Source organism: Schistocerca gregaria, chromosome 6 (genome assembly GCF_023897955.1).
Source record: "Schistocerca gregaria isolate iqSchGreg1 chromosome 6, iqSchGreg1.2, whole genome shotgun sequence".
NCBI classification, from domain to species: Eukaryota; Metazoa; Arthropoda; class Insecta; order Orthoptera; family Acrididae; genus Schistocerca; species Schistocerca gregaria.
Genome location: NC_064925.1, coordinates 526,430,596 through 526,450,110, shown reverse-complemented (window position 1 = coordinate 526,450,110; position 19,515 = coordinate 526,430,596). Strand labels below are relative to the sequence as shown.

General features: G+C 39.1%; 1 protein-coding gene across 1 annotated transcript in view; it reads right to left on the bottom strand.

The window, feature by feature from the left end:
* LOC126278596 (lon protease homolog 2, peroxisomal-like) overlaps nt 1-19,515 on the bottom strand; it is a 132,735-nt gene that overhangs the window by 66,893 nt on the left and 46,327 nt on the right. Inside the window, exon 2 of the mRNA XM_049978816.1 lies at nt 3,436-3,529. Coding sequence (XP_049834773.1) covers nt 3,436-3,529 — 94 coding nt within the window. The remainder of the gene's footprint in view (nt 1-3,435; nt 3,530-19,515) is intronic.

The following is a 19,515-nucleotide window of genomic DNA, read 5'->3' as shown; positions in this document are numbered from 1 at the left end:
CAATATATCTTTCCTCTCTAAGGTAGGAACATTTAGCAGCTCTGAAAGCTAGCCCTACTGACTGTCCTTTCACTGTTTCTAGCAGCAGATCTAGGAATTTCACTTAGGGAAGATTAGTACACGCCAGGCATTCTATCACCTTGTAATTTTGAACTACTTGCATCATCCATTAATATTTTCACTTACTCCCAAGTATTTGCACCTCATTTGTTCTTACTCATAACAGTAATAATAATAATGACGATAATAATAATAACCAGACATAATGTCTCAGAACGGAAAGAAATAATAATAATAATAAGAAGAAGAAGAAGAAGAAGAAGAAGAAGAAAGGAAAGAAATAATAATAATAGCAAGGAAGAGGAAAACTAAGATGTGCTGATACAGCTCAGGGCACAGTGTCTATGAAGAGGCCCAAGAAATAGGTCAGCTCCACAAGGGGTGATGGGCATTAAACTTTCATGCAGGATGAAGACGGGGGGGGGGGGGGGGGGGGGGGAGTTTCTGAAGGAGGACTGTTAGGGCAGTGGGCATAGGTGGTCTGTCAAGTGGGATACAGATTGCAAATCACAATCACAAAGCCCAAGTGGACTAGGATGGTATGATGGGGATGCATATCCTAAGAACACCCAGACATGACCATTGTGCAAACACCACCAGCAGCCCTCAACAGGCCAACTCAGTTCTGGAGAGAGCATAAGTAAAATGAGATTCCTGTAGAACGACACAAGCTGCAGAGTAAAAGGAAGTAGGGGATTGCAACGCCAGAAGGGATTGTAGTTACTGTTACAATTCCATTGAATAAGGACAGAATGAGGATCCAAATGGGACGCATACGGGCCGAAGCCAGACACACTGCAGGGTCACCATCCATCACCAACATGGAAGGTGTGACATCCAGAAGCAAGAGGTCAGACTCAGGTTCCACTACTCCTGACACACACTCCATGTAAGGACCATAAAGATAAGATACGAGAAATTAAGTATCATATGGAGGCATACAGACAGTCATTTTCCACTTATTCTCTTTGCAAGTGGAACAGGAAAGAAAACAACTAGTACTGATACAGGGTACCCTTCACCACACATCAAACAGTGGCTTGCGGATTATGGATGTAGAGGTAGAGCTAGAGGTAAAGGTTGTGAGGGTGGGTCTGTACCTATGGGGGTACCAAAGTGGCCTTGTTCATGACCTTCTTCTTCCTTTTCATATGTCAAAGAGGGCAGGGCCTGGAGGAAGAGCAGGCTTTAGTGAGATCAGGAAATAAGAGAGACCGGGCAACCTTGGGATGCATGGAATGTGGGTCCCATGGCAATGGCCAACGTGTGGCAGAAGCTGGGGGGGGGGAGGGGGTCTGGCTGACCCCCCCCCCCCCCCCCCCCCCATGGAGGATCCCATCACCAGCAGACACCAAAGGTGGGGACACTTCTCTGGTCGAGTGGGGGGAACGGTACCTAAAGGGAAAGGGGAGGACATTGAAACTGCAAGGAAGAGGGAGAGGAAACATGGATCAGGACTGGGATGAGGAGGAGAGAGGTGCACGAAAGGACGTAACAGAGGCAAAGTTAGATGTCATACGAAACAGGGTAAAGATGGTAATATTTCTGATGAACCTCAGTGTAGGATAAACGAGTGATGGTCGTGACAATTAATGCACATGGGCAGCAGAAAGAACGAAGAATGAGCTACCACCATTGAGTGGGTGACCACATTCACCACATAGAGTCTGCTGTTCTTCATGTCACACTTGTAAACCATAACCTTAACATTCTCCAGGGGGCTATCCTCCTCAAATGCCAGAATAAAGGTGCCAGTATCAATTTGGTTGTCCTTATGGTCTTTCTGAACACACTAAACAGAATGACAGCCCCATTGTTCCAGAGTAGCCCATTTTGAATGATGAGGTACCTACAAAAAATGACACCCTCAACCACATTCAAAGACTGGTGAGGAGTAATGAACAACTGGATGTCACCAAGATGGTCACAGGCATGAAGGGCTACAGACTGGGCTGCAGAATAAGTTCCAATCGACAGTGACCCCAACCACATCTTATTCAGAGAATCCACTTTGCCCAAATTTATCTTTGATAGTTTCTATGAAAAATAATGGCTTGGTGGCAGTGAAAGGGTTGGTTGGTTGGTTGGTTGGTTGATTCGGGCAGGGGACTGAACAGCATGGTCATTGGTCCATCGGATTAGAGAAGGACGGGGAGGGAAGTTGACTGCGCCCTTTCAAAGGAACCAGCCCGGCATTTGCCTGAAGCTATTTAGGGATATCGCAGAAAACCTAAATCAGGATGGCCTGATGCGAATTTGAACCATCATCCTACCAAATGCGAGTCCAGTGTGCTAACCGCTGCACCACCTCACTCAGTGTGATGAAAGTGTCACCACCAGTCCTGCTGCAGGCCACTTAGCAAGGAAAGGGTTTCGCTCCAAGCTGGTGAGCCTGGCCCTCCTCCCAGGGGGTAGCCAGGGAAGAGAAGGGAAGGGAAGGGAAGGGAAGGGAAGGGAAGGGAAGGGAAGGCCACAGGGTCATGAGAAGCAGCATTAAAGGAACCATTCACAACTAATGATAAGGCTGTAAAAGAACTGCCAGTCTTTGGAGCTTAATATATTTCATAAGCAAAGAATCCACCCTAATATCACCCATTCCAGTAAGGGGCCTTCCCCTTGGATGCCACCCGACCACAGCAAGGAGTCAAGGACTGTCTGGCATGGCGATCATTGCTGTGAGTTCTGATGCCCAAAGATGACAAGTAACCACTCCTAGGCATATATGGGGAGGTAGCAGCTCAGGTATTAGTGACCCCTGTGTTGTCAGGGGGCTCAACAAAAGGGTACATAACAATTCCACAATGTGGAATGGCTGACGTGCTGGCTATATAGCATTAAAATGATAATTATGTCGAATAAAAGTTGGAAGAGGCAGTAAGGCCACACATCAAAGACACTAAGTAAAGTGTCCTTCCACAGTTTGGGATCAAAAACAGTGAAAAGGAAAGGTGTGAGGTGAGGGGAGGGGAGGGGGGGGGGGGAGAAGGGACAAAACCATAAAGGATAGCAGAAACTGGGAGGTTAGCTGGTCTGACATAAGCAAGGACACCGAGAGAGGGAGAGGAGGGGCAAAGGGGAAGGAGCCAGGACGGGGGCGGGGGCAGGGGTGGGAGTGGGGGGAAGGGAGGGTGGGGGGGGGGGGGGTGTCTGCAGCCTGGGATGGAACAAAGGGCCGTAATAGCCCAGTGTCCAATCTGCACCACACAAACTCACAAAAGAGCCGGGAGGGGGGGGGGGGGGGGGATGAAGAAATAACCTATGTTTTCAAAACACAGGAGCACTAATTAAGCAAATGCTTGTGTTTCTGGAAAAAAAGTTATAACTAAAACTGCTATATTCAACAACATGTTTAGAAGAAATAAAATGAAAGTATACCTGCAAATCTGCAGCCAATTCCTTGGGCAGAACACCAAGAATTAAGCTGGCTAGGCTGCTTCGGGACATTATCCTGCTCCTGATCATTTCAATGCTGTCAAAAACATCATTGTTTCGTTCAAATACTGTGTGATGTTTGGTAACAAGTTTATATTATCATCATTATCTTACCAAAAAAGTTATTAAAAACAACTAAAATTAGCCTATAAAACAAAACTGCACATACTACATGCAGAAGACACCAAAAAAATGTGCAAAAATTTTGAGGAATATAATGTGCTTTAATTTAATCAACATGTTTTAACCATAAGAAGACAGATGCTAGTCCTCAACATGATTATAACTATTTCAAAATATCTTTGTCAATACAATCATTGCAATGCCCCAAAAATGTATTTCTCACTACTGTTTCAAATGGGAGCATGTAAAAATACTTAGTAAGTACAGTAATTATAAGCCTATTAAGGCTATCTTTTGACAATTTGTAAAAAAATGTGTTAGTGTCCTGTCATTTGACACACAAATCTCATACAAAAACTGCCCTGTATGACCACTCTGGGTATTTGTGCTGCAAGAAGTCAGCACTGTATTGACTACTGTTTCTTTTTCTCTACACAAAATGAGGTGAATTAAATGCTGTTGTGTTTTGGGTGTATTGTAATGATTGTATGGTAGTGAAACTTCATCTTTCTAATTCTGATTTAATTTTAAATAATACTGAGGATGCCAAAAAAAAATGTGCACACACTTAAATAAACAGCACACCAACACATTTACTCTCTACATTACTTTGACAAGCAACTTTCATGGCACTGCATGTAACAAAAAGTTGTGACTGGATTTTAACTGTCCTGTGTCTCAACCACCATGCTAATTCATTTGATCTCAACAGATGTTTTCCTCTTCCACACCATATCATAACCTACATAAGCACTCAGTAAGCTATAGTGTTGTGAAAGGTGGAAGATACTACATACAGTTAACCATCCTCCAATTTCTTGTACCACTCTTGGAGTTCAGGAAGAATGGCTCTATGACTCCACATGTGGCCTATCTCCTTTTCTTGTTCTTGTAGTCTTCCAGTAAGATACACAATTGACCAAGGTTAATAACACACACCTGTACAGTGTGGTCACATGGAAGTATCAAGTCTGCATCGTAGTGGTAGAAGTAGTATTTACACACAATATTTTACAAGCAGCAGGAGAGGCAACTGCATAAAATTACTTGTCACCAAACTTTTGAGATAATTTTCTACGTTAAATTTCAAACCTCTCTACAGTTCCTTACAGAGTCATGGTTTGAGAAATTGCTTATGCTGAGGTAATATTCTTGTATAGGTTCCCATCTAAAATGCTTGTGCATTTCCATAATGACCCTATGTCAACTGAACTGGCTGGATACTAATATACCAGCACATCTCTGAATTCATTCAATCTCTTCTTTCAATCCAACCTCATGAGAAACAACATCTGAGCAGTATAAAAGAACAGAGCATACAAGAGTCAAGAATAAGAGTAATGCTATTACTTATATGTTTTGCAGATCAATGTTGGCTGCACTTATTACGATACATCAACAGGTGATTTAAATATCCAGTGACAGCAGCAGACAATGTGTTTCATAAGAATCAGCTGATGCAACTTTGTCAGATCCTGGTACAAATAACCCAACGGAATATACGATGTGTTAAAAATAGTGTTTGTAACACCAAAAGTTTAAAATATATTTCCTATAACAATAAAAATTATTTTGTGGTATATGATACAGAGCCAGAATTGCAAAGTAATGTGAGACATACATAACTTGTAGTCACTTCTGAATCACTACTATAAAATTTCAGTAACTGTAGTTGGTCTGTTCTCCACAATCAGCCTGTCATCATAATCTTCATTCTTTTAAAAATCCGACCCCCACAACAGTACCACTTTAGGCTACCTTTCAAGAACCAATAGGAAAATACTGAATGATTCTGATTATGATGCTAAAATGTATTATCTCTTTTCTCAGGTCACAATGTTACCTAGAATTATAACTGCAACAGCAATACAGAATTGTTGAATTGCCAATGTTTCGACTACAAAGGAGAAGTGCTCCGATTTAGCATTGCCCCTATTCCACACTTTAGCCAATGAGTCTTGTACACATTCTCCTACCTTCTCAGAATTCTTTCAATATAGTAAAATCATGCACTTGCCTTTTCTAAAACTGATTCTATATGTCCTTCCCACATACTACTTAAGGACATCAGATCACATACATAATCAAAATGACTGAGTCCAGCATGTAACATGCGAGCTGTACTAAAAAAGTACCGGACATTTTTCATCTGTCTTGTCAACTTGCTTTTATCAATATTTTCAGCAAGCTATGATTCATAAGACTAAGTGGACATTTTGTCTAAATATGAATTTCCTTACCATTACTTCATGAAGACAGGATCCCATATATGAGAGATTTGTCAACCATCAGAGTGCAGACTTTGAACAATAATTTGTATAGTCCCACTGTCCATCATCCACGAATGCCTACAGACCACATATGGTGAGGTGGTCATGCTTGTTAAATAGTCAGCCACTGGTGTTGCATGTTTGAAGAAGGAAGACAGAATGTGGAGGATGAAAGTGAAAGTGGGCACCCCTTCACATTTGTGAATGAAACAACACTGCTGTGCTCAGGTCCATCACACACTCCATGACATGTTGAACTACCAAAAAGTGTCTGCAAGACGGTTGCTGAAAAAACTAACCCAAGGTTACCAGAGAGCAAGAATGGAAATCCACCTTAATCACTTGATGAGGTACATGCAAGAGGGGAAACGAGTTCCTATTCAGAATCATCACAGGTGATGAGACATGGGTGCGCCACTTTATCCCAGAATACATGCTCAACTCAATGACTTGGAAAAATCCAAAGCAATGATGAGGTGCCAGGCTGTGCAACAATTTCTTGCACTGCAGGGCACCAAGTTTTACCATAGTTTTCTTCCAAAAGACATTATTACAAAAGTGTCAATGTCAGTGGTGACTTATGTCGAATAGTAGTACTTGGTGTATAGTTCATGAGGCCATGGTGTATTTGCTTTTGGAAGTAAGGTTTCTGTGTGAAAAAACTATGACAAAATTTATTTTTAGAATGACCCTCAGATTCTGGCTAGGGCTCTATCTTCAATGAAGTTCTACACTATGGCCTTGGGACTGAATCTGGAGCTGAATATTCCCACTTCTCGTTAAAGCATCCTTAGGTATGCTGCAATCCTTCTCAGAAGTCTTCTTATTGTTTTTTGCACGTCAACAGGCATAACCACAATGTCATCATTTCCTTGCTCAAAAACAAATCTCTTAAAGGGTAGTACCACCAGCTACTGGTAAAAGCCATCTGGTCATATTTCCACAGTGTGTAGTCATGGTAGAATTTAGTTATTTTGGGCAATAACAATGCTTGGGATCAGACTAGATGCACAAGATTTAAAATAAGTGTAGGAAAGGGTCAGCTTGTAAACTGGGCAGCAAATATGGGACACCTGGGCTCATCTGCAACAATGCACCGATGAAACAGTGACATAAAACACCCCTACCCCATGCAGATATATGATGTATGAGTAAAAAGGGAGGGACTAAAACCACAGAAAAGATCAGAAAGACACAGAAAATAATAAAACAAGACTAAAAGAAAAAAAGACTGGACTACCAAGCAGGTCAGAGAGAGATGAGGGCTTTCAAGGGATCAGCACGTAGTGGGAGGCATTCCTCCCTCTGTTACCCCACCCCTGATCTGATATGGTTAAAACCTTATGAAGCTGGGAATAAAATCTACTCTCTCAGAAAAGCAAAGACTGTTCACCTGTTCTTTCATCAACAGCCACTATCAAGGATAAGGAATCCTTATGGCCTTGCTTTTGTAGGAGAGTAGTAAGAAGAAATATTCTACATTAGGATGTAGTCAAATATCAGTAGGGCACCATAACTACAGTGGGATCGTCAGAGATTGAGTGGGTAGGTAGGGGGTTGTGGGGGCTGTTTACACAGCATGCAACTGTAAGTCAGATGAGTGTGTTCAACTCTGTGCCAGCTTAAAACTGTGGATTCCCTTCAAGATTAATGGAAGGAGGAATGTCACACAGCAGTGGTCTCCTTGATGACACACAATTAGGTATAACACCTTCTTCTATACCAGCTGTGACAGATCACATGTCGTAGATGCACTCTTTGATGAGAGCTTGGTATCCCTATTTCCAGAGTCAGCCATGAGGTCACTTTCCTGGCTAGCTGATCAGCCATCTCATTCCCAGAAAACTGAGCTTCAAGTTTGGCTGAGATCATGTAAAAAATCATGGATGCTAGAGACTATCTGGCGGTGAGGGTTGTATTGACTAACAGCCTGCAGACTGCTCATTCACTGACTGCATATTAGGAATAAATTGCAGTCTTTCTTCTTGATAAAATAGAGGGCTCCAGCATCAGCCTCCAGTTTCACTGGTAGCCCTGCGCCTGCTATACGGACATTTGAGTCACAGCTCCCATACAAGATAAGTAATTTTAGTAGTAATAAACTGTTTCTAACACTTTAAACTAATTTATTACGTTAATTATAGTGCTCTTCAAGTGTACCATTAAAAGTTTTTGTCTTACTCGCGTATTTTCACAGTAATCAAGCAAAGTTTGTTTTGTTTACATATCACGGCCAGGCCGAATTTTTGAGCTTTCAGATTAAACTTTATACCGCTATTTTAAGTGCATTTACTGATAGTTTAGTGTGCCAAATACGTTTGCTGCCCCTTTATATCTGTAGAGTATCGTCATCTCTTAAGTAATTTCCAATAAGAAACTTCTGAACCATTTTTACATTGTCACGAGTAGGCCTAATTTTTTGTACACGTATTTTCATTGTTTTCCGGTAACTTAATTGTCTTTCTGTCACTAAAATCGATTTGTACCATGAGTGTAAAGTGCCTGACATGCCGTAGAATCGTTAGCTCGGGTCTGGTGTGATGGATGTAGTAACTTTTTTCATTGGGGAGATTGTAGTGGCGTGGGAATTGGGAAAATGAGCGAGACTCATCAGTGGTTCTGTAGGCTATGCAGTAGAGATAGAAAGATTGGGGAACAGGAGGGGAAAATTGCTGCCCTTCAGGCTGAGTTGGATGAGGCTAGACGAGAACTGTGCAGGTTAACGGGGGGAGAAGGGTAAACAGGGGTGGGAAGTGGCAACAGGCATAAGGAACAGGCCAAGAAATTCTTCTGACAGCTTCGTTATTAATGTACAAAATAGGTTTGACCTGTTGCCTCAGTCGGAAACTGATGAGCCTCTCACAGAAGTAGATGTAGACAGGGCTCAACAAGCTTTCAGCAGCAAATTGAATAAGAAGGTAGGGAAGTGTGCAAAGAGAAAGAAAGTCTTGTTGCTAGGTAGTTCGCATGCTAGGGGTGTGGGCCAACTTCTGCAGGATGAATTAGGGTCAGAATACCAGGTCACAAGTTTTTGCAAACCTAATGCTGGACTGGGGCAGGTTACAGAGGATTTAGGTTCACTATGTAGAGGCTTTACTAAGGAAGATACCGTGGTTATTGTGGGCGGGGCAGGCAACAGTATTGACAGAGATCCGGGGTACAGCATAGAGTGTGACCTAGCAAATATTGCATCGGCATCGAGTCATACCAGTATTGGGTTTGTGTCGGTTCTGGAGCGCCACGACCAGCCTCATTTGAGCTCTTCTGTCAGGAGAGTTAATTTGGAGTTGGAACGGCTACTTGGATCTGATGCGGGGTCACACATTGGTGTGGTTCCTGTTGATTCACTCTGTAGGTGGGACTACACTAGACATGGCCTACACCTCAACAAGAAGGGGAAGGGTAAACTGGCTGGGCTGATAGCAGGAAATTTAAAGGGGGGAGGAACTACATCTCATGGTGATAACTCTTTTTCAGTGTAAGATCAGTGTCCAGTGGGAAACTCGGCCAGGCAAGTACTAAAGATGTTAAAAAAGTTCAAGATACTCACAAAAGTAAAATGAAAAATGTTAGTATATTTCATCAAAATATTGGGGGATTGAAGAATAAAATTGATGAGCTTCTGCTTTGTTTAGAAGATATAGAAACTGAGAATGTAATAGATGTACTATGCCTGTCTGAGCATCACATTGTCACTGATATGCAAAAGGTTAGCATCAATGGGTACAAATTAGCTGCACATGTAAGTAGAGATAATATGATGAGAGGAGGAGTTGCCATATATGTCAAAAGCTTCCATAGCGCAAAACATTTAGAAACTAAAAAATTTTGTGTAGAGCAACATATGGAAGCATGTGCCACTGAACTAAAACTAAACGATGGCACTTTCATAATTGTAACAGTGTATAGGTCCCCCTCAGGGAATTTCCAGCTATTTCTAGAAAACTTGGATGCTTTGTTGTGCTATCTGTCAGACAGGGGGAAGCAAATTATCATTTGTAGGGATTTCAATGTTGATTCCCTGAAAGAGTGTGATAGGAAGAATGACCTTGTAGTATTACTCAGTTCTTTCAATTTGAGCTCCGTCATTGATTTTCCTACTCAGATAACAAAGAATAGCAGGACATTGATAGATAACTTTTTTTATAGACCAAGATAAGTTTAAGGACATAAATGCTTATCCTGTTGAGAATGGTCTTTCAGATCATGGTGCACAGCTAGTTACAGTACATGGCATAGCTCCATGCAGTATATCAAATCAGAATTTCAAAGCAGTGTGTTCAATTAACAATATAAATACTGCTAACTTTAGGGAAAGACTAAAGGAGCTAGGCTGGGATGAAGTGTATGTGGAACCCGATGCAAACTTGAAATATAACTTATTTCACGATACATTTTTAAGGGTATTTGAAAATTGTTTTCCCAAGAAAACAGTGAAACATAATTCCAAGAAAACATATAAAAAGCCTTGGCTAACTAAAGGAATAAGAATATCTTGCAACCGTAAAAGAGAACTGTATCTAACAGAAAGAGGGAGTACTGACCCCGAAATTGTTCAATATTATAAAAACTATTATGCGGTACTAAGAAAAGTTATTAAAAAGTCCAGAAGCATGTGTATCATGTCTGAGATCAGTAACTCTGATAATAAAATTAAAGCAATTTGGAATATTATTGAAAGGGAAACAGGGCAACCAAGAGCACAGGAAGACTTTAGTGCCATAAAACTGAATGACAAGTGTATTAACAAACAATCTGAAATTGGAAATATTTTCAATAATCATTTTTTAAATATTGTGGAGAAAGTAGGATCTAGATCTTCACTAGAAGAGGCAAGGCTTCTAATAGAAGAGGCCATACCTTTGCAGTTTGAAACAACTGTATTTCCACGAACCTCTCCCTCTGAAATCAGTAAAATAATAAACTCACTGAAAAGTAAAAGCTCTTACGGAATTGATGGCATTTCCAGCAAGATACTTAAAGCTTGTTCCCCACAGATAAGTAGGATTCGCAGCCACGTATGTAATACCTCTTTGGATCAGGGTGTTTTCCCCGATAGACTGAAATATGCCATTGTAAAACCATTGCATAAAAAGGGGGATACATCGGATGTCAACAACTATCGCTCAATCTCTCTTCTGACAGCTCTATCACAATTTTTTGAGAAAGTAATGTATTCAAGAGTAGCCTCCCATATATGTAAAAATAAAGTACTAACAAAATGTCAGTTTGGTTTTCAGAAAGGCTTTTCAACAGAAAATGCTATATACGCTTTCACTGATCAAATATTAAATGCTCTGAATAACCGGACATCACCCATTGGTATTTTTTGTGATCTCTCAAAGGCCTTTGACTGTGTAAATCATGGAATTCTTTTAGATAAGCTGAATCATTATGGTTTGAGGGGGGCAGTGCACAAATGGTTTAATTCATACTTAACTGGAAGGATGCAGAAAGTTGAAATAAGTGGTTCATGTAATGTTAATGCAACAGCCGATTTCTCAAACTGGGGGGCTATCAAGCACGGGGTCCCACAGGGTTCGGTCTTAGGTCCTTTACTGTTCTTGATATACATTAATGACTTACCATTCCATATTGATGAAGATGCAAAGTTAGATCTTTTTGCTGATGATACAAGTATAGTAATAACATCCAAAAAAAGAACTAAGTGATGTAATTGTAAATGATGTTTTTCACAAAATTATTAAGTGGTTCTCAGCAAACAGACTCTCTTTAAATTTTGGTAAAACACAGTATATACAGTTCTGTACAATAAATAGCACAACTCCAGTAATAAATATAGACTTTGAACAGAAGTCTGTAGCTAAGGTAGAATTTTTAGGTGTGTCCATTGACGAGACGTTAAACTGGGAGCAACACATTGATGGTCTGCTGAAACGTCTGAGTTCGGCTACGTATGCTATTAGGGTTATTGCAAATTTTGGTGAAAAGAATCTCAGTAAATTAGCTTACTATGCCTACTTTCATTCACTGCTTTCGTATGGTATCATATTCTGGGGTAATTCATCGTTGAGTAGAAAAGTATTCATAGCTCAAAAACGTGTAATCAGAATAATTGCTGGAGCCCACCCACGGTCATCTTGCAGACATCTATTTAAGGATCTAGGGATCCTCACAGTAACCTCACAGTATATATATTCACTTATGAAATTTGTTGTTAATAATCCAGCCCAGTTCAAAAGTAATAGCAGTGTGCATAGCTATAACACCAGGAGAAAGGATGATCTTCACTATGCAGGGTTAAATCCGACTCTGGCACAGAAGGGGGTAAATTATGCTGCCACAAAAGTCTTTGGTCACCTACCAAACAGCATCAGAAGCCTGACAGATAGTCAACCAACATTTAAAAATAAATTAAAAGAATTTCTAGATGACAACTCCCTCTACTCATTGGCTGCATTTTTAGATATAAATTAAGGGAGGGAAAAAAACTAACTTAAGCATTAGTGTCATGCAATATTTTGTGTAATGTAATATCTTGTACAGACATCTTTCATTAACCTGACACGTTCCACATCATTACGAAGTGTCGTATTCATGATCTATGGAACAAGTATTAATCTAATCTAATCTACTGGGGAGACACTACACACCTCTGTCAGAAAATGTAGTTCCTAGTCATTAGTGAACACGAAAGCATATACCATCCTCCTCTTATGAGAGCTATTGGTATAGATGATTTCCAAATCTTGGTATTCACAATAAACAGCAAGAAAGATGGGTTGACTGACAATGAAGGAAATGGAAGTTTCAATACCACGGGATTCATCTAGATGTACCTTGGGAATGTACCAGGATGGGATGCGTAAAGCAGTCAGAGATACAGTCAGGTGTGGGGAGAGAAACATCTCTACAGAGGATTTCCAGTTTCATTCCAATTTAGAGTCCAGTTCTAGACTGAATTTCATGGGGTGAAACTTCAGTCCAAGGAATAGAATCTGATATATGGGATGGTTAGGGAATTAGCAGACAGTGAAGACATATAAAAAGTCTACAATTCATAATCAGTACTCTAAAACAGGATATAAAAGAACTTCAATCGGGGAAAATACGGGAAGCAAGAAGACACGGCCTCCACAGGAAAATGCGAATCAGTGACTGAAGAAAACTCTATCCAGGAAGATAAATCTCAAAAGAAGCAGTGTAAATTTAATACAAAAAAAAACAGTGTGCAAAAATCGAGTGTAGTTAATCATGGAATACAGCCATCTGAAGAAAAACTGTTGCAAGGAACTGAAAGTAAACAAAAACGTGTGCAAACAAACAACTCTAGCATGGTAGCGGAAAAGCATGTCAACAGATCAAACTTTCCTCAAAATCGCAAACCTTCAAACATACTGGTAGTGAAAAGTAAATTGTCAAATTCTCAAAGAAAGTTATTGACTGATTCTAATATCGTGTGCAAAAACAGATTCAGTGTGCTATCAGAAAAAATGAACAGACAAAGTGAAGCAAATATACAAACGATGGTTTCGGAACCGAAAACAACAAACAACAACCGAAAAACGTAAAAACCAAGATGCTGGCATTATTTATGAATTTTCTGATAGTCATGGAAAAGGACTGGCAAAGATCATGAACGAAAAACTAATAAATGAAAGTGTTATTGGGTTTGTGAAGCCAGGTGCTCCACTGCAAGAAGTTACTCAGCATATTGACACACATAGTAACCATGGAAGTTTTAACTCTTGCATTATTTTAGCTGGTGCAAACGATGTCTACAAGAACGAGGTAAAATTCGCTTTGCGATCTTTAAGGGAAACATTGGCAAAAGTTATGGACATGAAAGTATTCGTAATAAGCATCCCTATGAGCCATGACCTCATCAAAACATCGTGTGTGAATGCAGAAATCTAAGAAACTAACCTAAAGTTCGAGAAAATATGCAAGCTCTTCAGCAATGTGACATATATTAATGCAGACAGTCAAAAAAGAGATGATTTCACTACCCATGGATTGCATAGAAACATGAAAGGGAGAGTAGCACTGTGCGATGCAATCATGGAACAATTAAACTGAAATCAGCCAGGCTTAGTGCAGCCTCCAATTGTAGCAGCAGCAGCAGCAGCAGCAGCAGCAATGGAATCACCAATTTCAAATGAAGAGCATATTACTCCAATGACTTCAGGAAGTGTTAAAGTGGCAAGAAGAGGATCCCCATCTATCCTAGTTGCAGTTCCTCCAATTACAACTCCAAAAATTACAGCAGAAACGCCATCACACTACAAGTCAACTCGCCCAACACGAAAAAGGAAAGAACTACAACGCCTTTTTATGGCAAATGATTCCAGAGAAATGTTGATTTCATCTTCTAAAACATCGCTCTGGAAAGAAAACTTCAACTGTAAAAGTGTTAAAAATGATATGTCATGTGCAGCTGTCGAACATAAGGTAGACCAAAACAACCTAGTAAATAAGTCATCGTCGAAATTTATGTTCCTGCACCAAAATGTACAATCCTTATCAAATAAAGTCAGTGAGATAGAAATATTGTTATCAGATGAACTAAAAGAAGTGTCAGTTATGTGTTAGTGATCACTGGTTATCAGAAAATATGTTACATCACACAAGGATAGAGGGCTTTACCATTTCATCTTTTTTTGTAGGAAAACCTCCATGCATGGAGGAACATGCATATACATTAGAGAGGACATCAAACATGATAATTTAAAGTTCACTAACCAGCTAAGGGAAGAGCAAAACTTCAAAATTTCTGCTACACAACTGACAAATTTAAATATAATTGTTATTTGCATATACAGAAGCCCAGATGAAAACGTAACTACTTTCATTGAAAATCTTGAGAAGGCACTTAACAGTATAAAAATAGTTAGTAAAACAACCATCATATGTGGTGATTTTAATATAGATTTCAACAAGGACTCAAAAGACAGATTAAACCTTGAGGCCTTATTAAAAACCTACAATATACATACAACTATCAAATTCCTCACCAGAGTCACGAAATCATCAAGTAGTGCCATAGATCAGGTACTAATAAATACAAATAAATATTTATACAAATCTGGAAATATGAATACAGGTTTCAGTGATCATTATGCACAGTCTATTGGATTCCCAGTAGGGAGTGCAGGAAATACTGAACAACAAATGACAAGAAAAGGTAGAAATTTTAGTAAGCACAACCTAGAACACTTCAGGCACTTACTAAAAAAAAGAAACATGGAATGATATACACAACCATGAGGACACATGTAAAAAGTTTGATATGTTCATGGAAATATTCTCCCATTATTTCAATATTTCTTTTCCAGTTAAAAACCAGACATTAAAAACTAGGGAAAAAAATGTTACACGGCTGACAAAAGGCATTAAAATATCAAATGTGCTGAAAAGAGGAGACTTTATGAAATCACAAAAACACAAAATGTTACAGAAGAATTTCTGGTGTATTTCAAGAATTATAAGGGAGTGCTTCACAAAGTCATAAAAGAAGCTAAGAAAACCTCAAATGATCACCATATAAAAATGGCCAGGAACAAAATGAAAGTCATGTGGAAGATAGTCAGACAACAAGTAGGAAATGAGACCTCCCAAAACGTAAATCTCCAGGTAATCCAAGATGGCAAAAAAATTACAAACCCAGAAGAAGTAGGCAATGCTTTTAATACATACTTTGTAAATATTAGTGAAAAATTACTCTCTGACATAAAATCTTCAAATAAAAATCCTGCTACAACACCATCAAATCAAAATAGAAACTGCAACTCCCTATTTCTTACTCCAACCAACCCTAAGGAAATTATACTATCAATTAGAGTTAAAAACAAAATTTTCAACAGGTATGGATGAGATTCCATATTATGTCATTAAATATGTGGGTGACCTCACTGCAATACCATTAACCCGCATTTTCAACAGTTCATTAACAAATGGAGTCTTTCCTTCCTGCTTAAAGACAGTGAAACTGAAACCACTGTTCAAAAAGGGTAAGAAAGAAGACATAGCCAATTGTCGACCTATTGCCTTGCTATCTACATTTTCGAAAATACTAGAAAAATTTTTTCATTAGAGTTTGCTAGATTTTCTAGAAAAGTGCAAAATATTATCCACAACCCAATATGGCTTCCGGAAAGGCCGATCAACAGAAACAGCAATATATGAATTTCTGGGTGAAGTACTTGAAAAAATTGATAGTGGACAAAAAGGAACTGGCATATGCCTTGATCTGTCTAAGGCTATCGACATTATAGACCACACCGTATTGCTGCAGAAGCTTGAAAGAATTGGTATCAGAGGTATGCCTAACAACTGGCTTAGATCATATCTTACTGACCACAAGCAAGTAGTAGAAATACATTTTCACAAAGAAAATAAATCACCAAGACACTATTCTGATTATAAAGCAGTAAAAAATATGGAGTACCGCAAGGCTCAGTACTGGCCCCCCAACCTATTTTTGATACCTATAAATGACCTAACATCAACCAACCAGTACCATAGCACTATCCAGTTTGCAGATGACACAAGCATATTAGTCAGTGGGAAGACTGCAGAGATACTACAGACAAGACTGTCTGAGACATTAACAAATGTTGTAAACTGGTTCAACCAAAACAAACTAATAATAAATAAAAGTAAAACAGTAGCATTAAATTTTCATAATGTCAAGAGAAACACTGAAAAGGATATAAGAATTCCGATGTCAGACACAGATATTGCAAGTGTGTCTAATACAAAATTTCTGGGGGTCTGGCTACAGGATAATCTTAGATGGGAAACTCACATTGACAACATACTAAAGAAGCGAAGTACCATGTGTTACTTAATGAGAGTGGTAGAAAACTGCTGTCATGAGGACTGTCTAATGACAGTTTACTATTCTAATATACATTCTGTCCTAAAATATGGGATCACTTTCTAGGGTAACTCGCCATCCTGCCTAAAACTCTTCAGGGTGCAAAAAAGAATATCGAGAATCATAGCTGGAATAAGAAGGAACAAACCATGTAGACCATTATTTAAAAGGCTGGGGATTCTTCCCCTTCCATGTACTTTCCTATTTGAAAGTGAAATGTTTATAAAGAAATATAGAATAACAAATCCTAGTATCCTTTCCAAAAATGAAAATGTTCATCATCATAATACAAGACAGAAAACTGACTTTCATGTACTCTGTACAAAACCAGTTTGTGTCAAAAAGGAACATTACACGATGGAAAAATTATCTACAACAAATTGACAAGAGAAATTAAAGTAAAGACTGATGTAAAAAATTTTAAATCAGCATTAAAAGAATATCTGTTGACACATTGCTTTTACAGCGTGGAAGAGTTCCTCCAAAATCCTCGAGAGTCTAAGTGATGATCATGCAAATACTGTAATCGTTAATATTGGCTTATACATATATTCAGTTGTAAACTTCAAGTTTCTAATGTGGTTTAATTATAGCTTACACATTGACTTGCCCAGTATATGAAGTGCTGTAAAATTTTGTGAACATAATTTTCTAGTTTCTAAAGTGTTTTAATTGTAAGATATACTTTGACCTGGCCAATATCTTATGTGCTGTACTGTACATGTACGTTTTACTGGACCAATAAATACAATACAATACAATACAATACGATACATAGTTAAAGAACGGTAGTTGTGGTACTGAAACTGCAAGGGCAGGATCCTAGACTCTTACAGCAGACCACCTATTAGACTTGCTCAAAAGGCCCTGGTAGCATGCCTTAACCCACAATGGTGAACTGGGTCTAGCAATCAAAACGTTGATGGTGCCACTGAACTATACACCTAGCATCCATAATACAACACAATTGTGATAAAATTAGGACCTTATGGAAGTTTAATAGTGCACAGTGTTCTGCAACCCAACAGATATGACAGAAATAGGAGAGCATTCAGTTTCCCTATGCAATTAAGTTTGAGCTGCTGGATGTGGGGGCAGCCACATCAGTTTGTCATCAAAGAGTATGCCTAGAAAGTGAGATTGCACAACTACTTCACAAAAACAGGTTCCTTGTAAAATTTATGGATCCAAAGCATCATTCTGCAACAATAAAAATATGTAAGCCATGTTTTAGTAGGGGCCAAAGACAAGGCCTTTTGTATGGCTCTTCGGATTTGACACTTCGCAATGTTCATGGGTTGAGAGCTGTAGCAAATACAAAAGTCATCTGCATAGAAAACAGGAGTAGCTGTTGGTCCCACGAGGTCCACAAGACTGTTGATAACTATAAGGTAAAGGATGACAATGAGGGCAGAGTCCTGTGGTATGCCATTCTCTTGCAACTACGGGAAGCTTAGGCATGTTCCAAATAACCTTAAATGATCGGTGAAAAAACAAGTTCTAGATAAATGCCTGTAAAGTACCGCAAAAGACTCAGCAACAAAGTGTAGTCAAGATACGACCTTGCCAGGCAGTCGATTGTGGACAACCCCTCCCGAAAACTACACTGGTGGTACGCCATATGAGGCCCCAACTAAACAACTGTGGCTTGATAATTCATGCCTGATTGGTTTAGAAGTAATTTATAGGGCACAGAAGCACGAGTCATTGGTCTGTAGCTATCAATGGAAGTTGGTTCCTTTCGTCGATTAAGGTTCGGAAGAATGATACTAATCCACCATTGTGACAGGAATTAACCTCTAAATCAGTTACAATTGAAAACCCTCCTAATGCAACTGAAGATTACTGGACAAATTTTTCAAGTTCATGAATTTTTTCTCGATATTTTCTTTTTTCTACCTTACCTAGTACTATTTGATACACTCATCCACATTAAGTTCGTCCACGTTACATATTTTATCTATCTTATTTGCTGCAGAATGACCACATTGGCTGTCATTTTCACAACAATCAATGCAAGTCAGGAACAGCCAGTATCCATTTGTTTCCAAGCAATCTAGCACACCTACTTCAAGGAAATGCCAGAATTATAAATTTAGCATTACTTTATTCTAAACCAATCAGGCATGAACTATCAAGCCACAATTCAAAAAAAAAAAAAAATTAATATAGTTTTCAGTGCCATGTGATCTATATTGTGCAGAATTAACTACAATTAATGTCAAAAAAATTTCTGTAGACCAATAGAGACACGTCTTTATTTGATGACAGTGAGAATGAAAATATCTCGTGTACAACATTTATTAGTTTAAGGGGGATGTCCTCATATGAGGACAGTGAGAATGGAAAAAACTACATCTTAAATAGAAAATTTATTAGTAATATCAAAGAACACATCAAATGAGTGTACACACTATTTTGTATTTTTGTCATTAGAATGACATTGTTCCGCATACACAGGATACGGAGCACCATTACACTTCTCACAGATATAATACAATTGGTTGGTTTAAAAGGGGGGAAGAGACCAAACTGCAAGGTCATCGGTCTCTTGTTCCCAGTAGAACAATCACCCAAGGGAAAGAAGAAAACAAAGAAGACGTATGGCACAATAACAGGAGAAAGGAAGAACCAGAAGAAAGACAGAAGGACAACAAACACTACAATGGACAAAACTGGACAAGAAAACCACAGAGAGATGCAAGGAACAGGGAGAAGAGATTAAAAACAAGAAAGCAGATTACCATGGGTGGCTGACCATGAGAATCAAAAAGGAGAAGCCAGCCACTC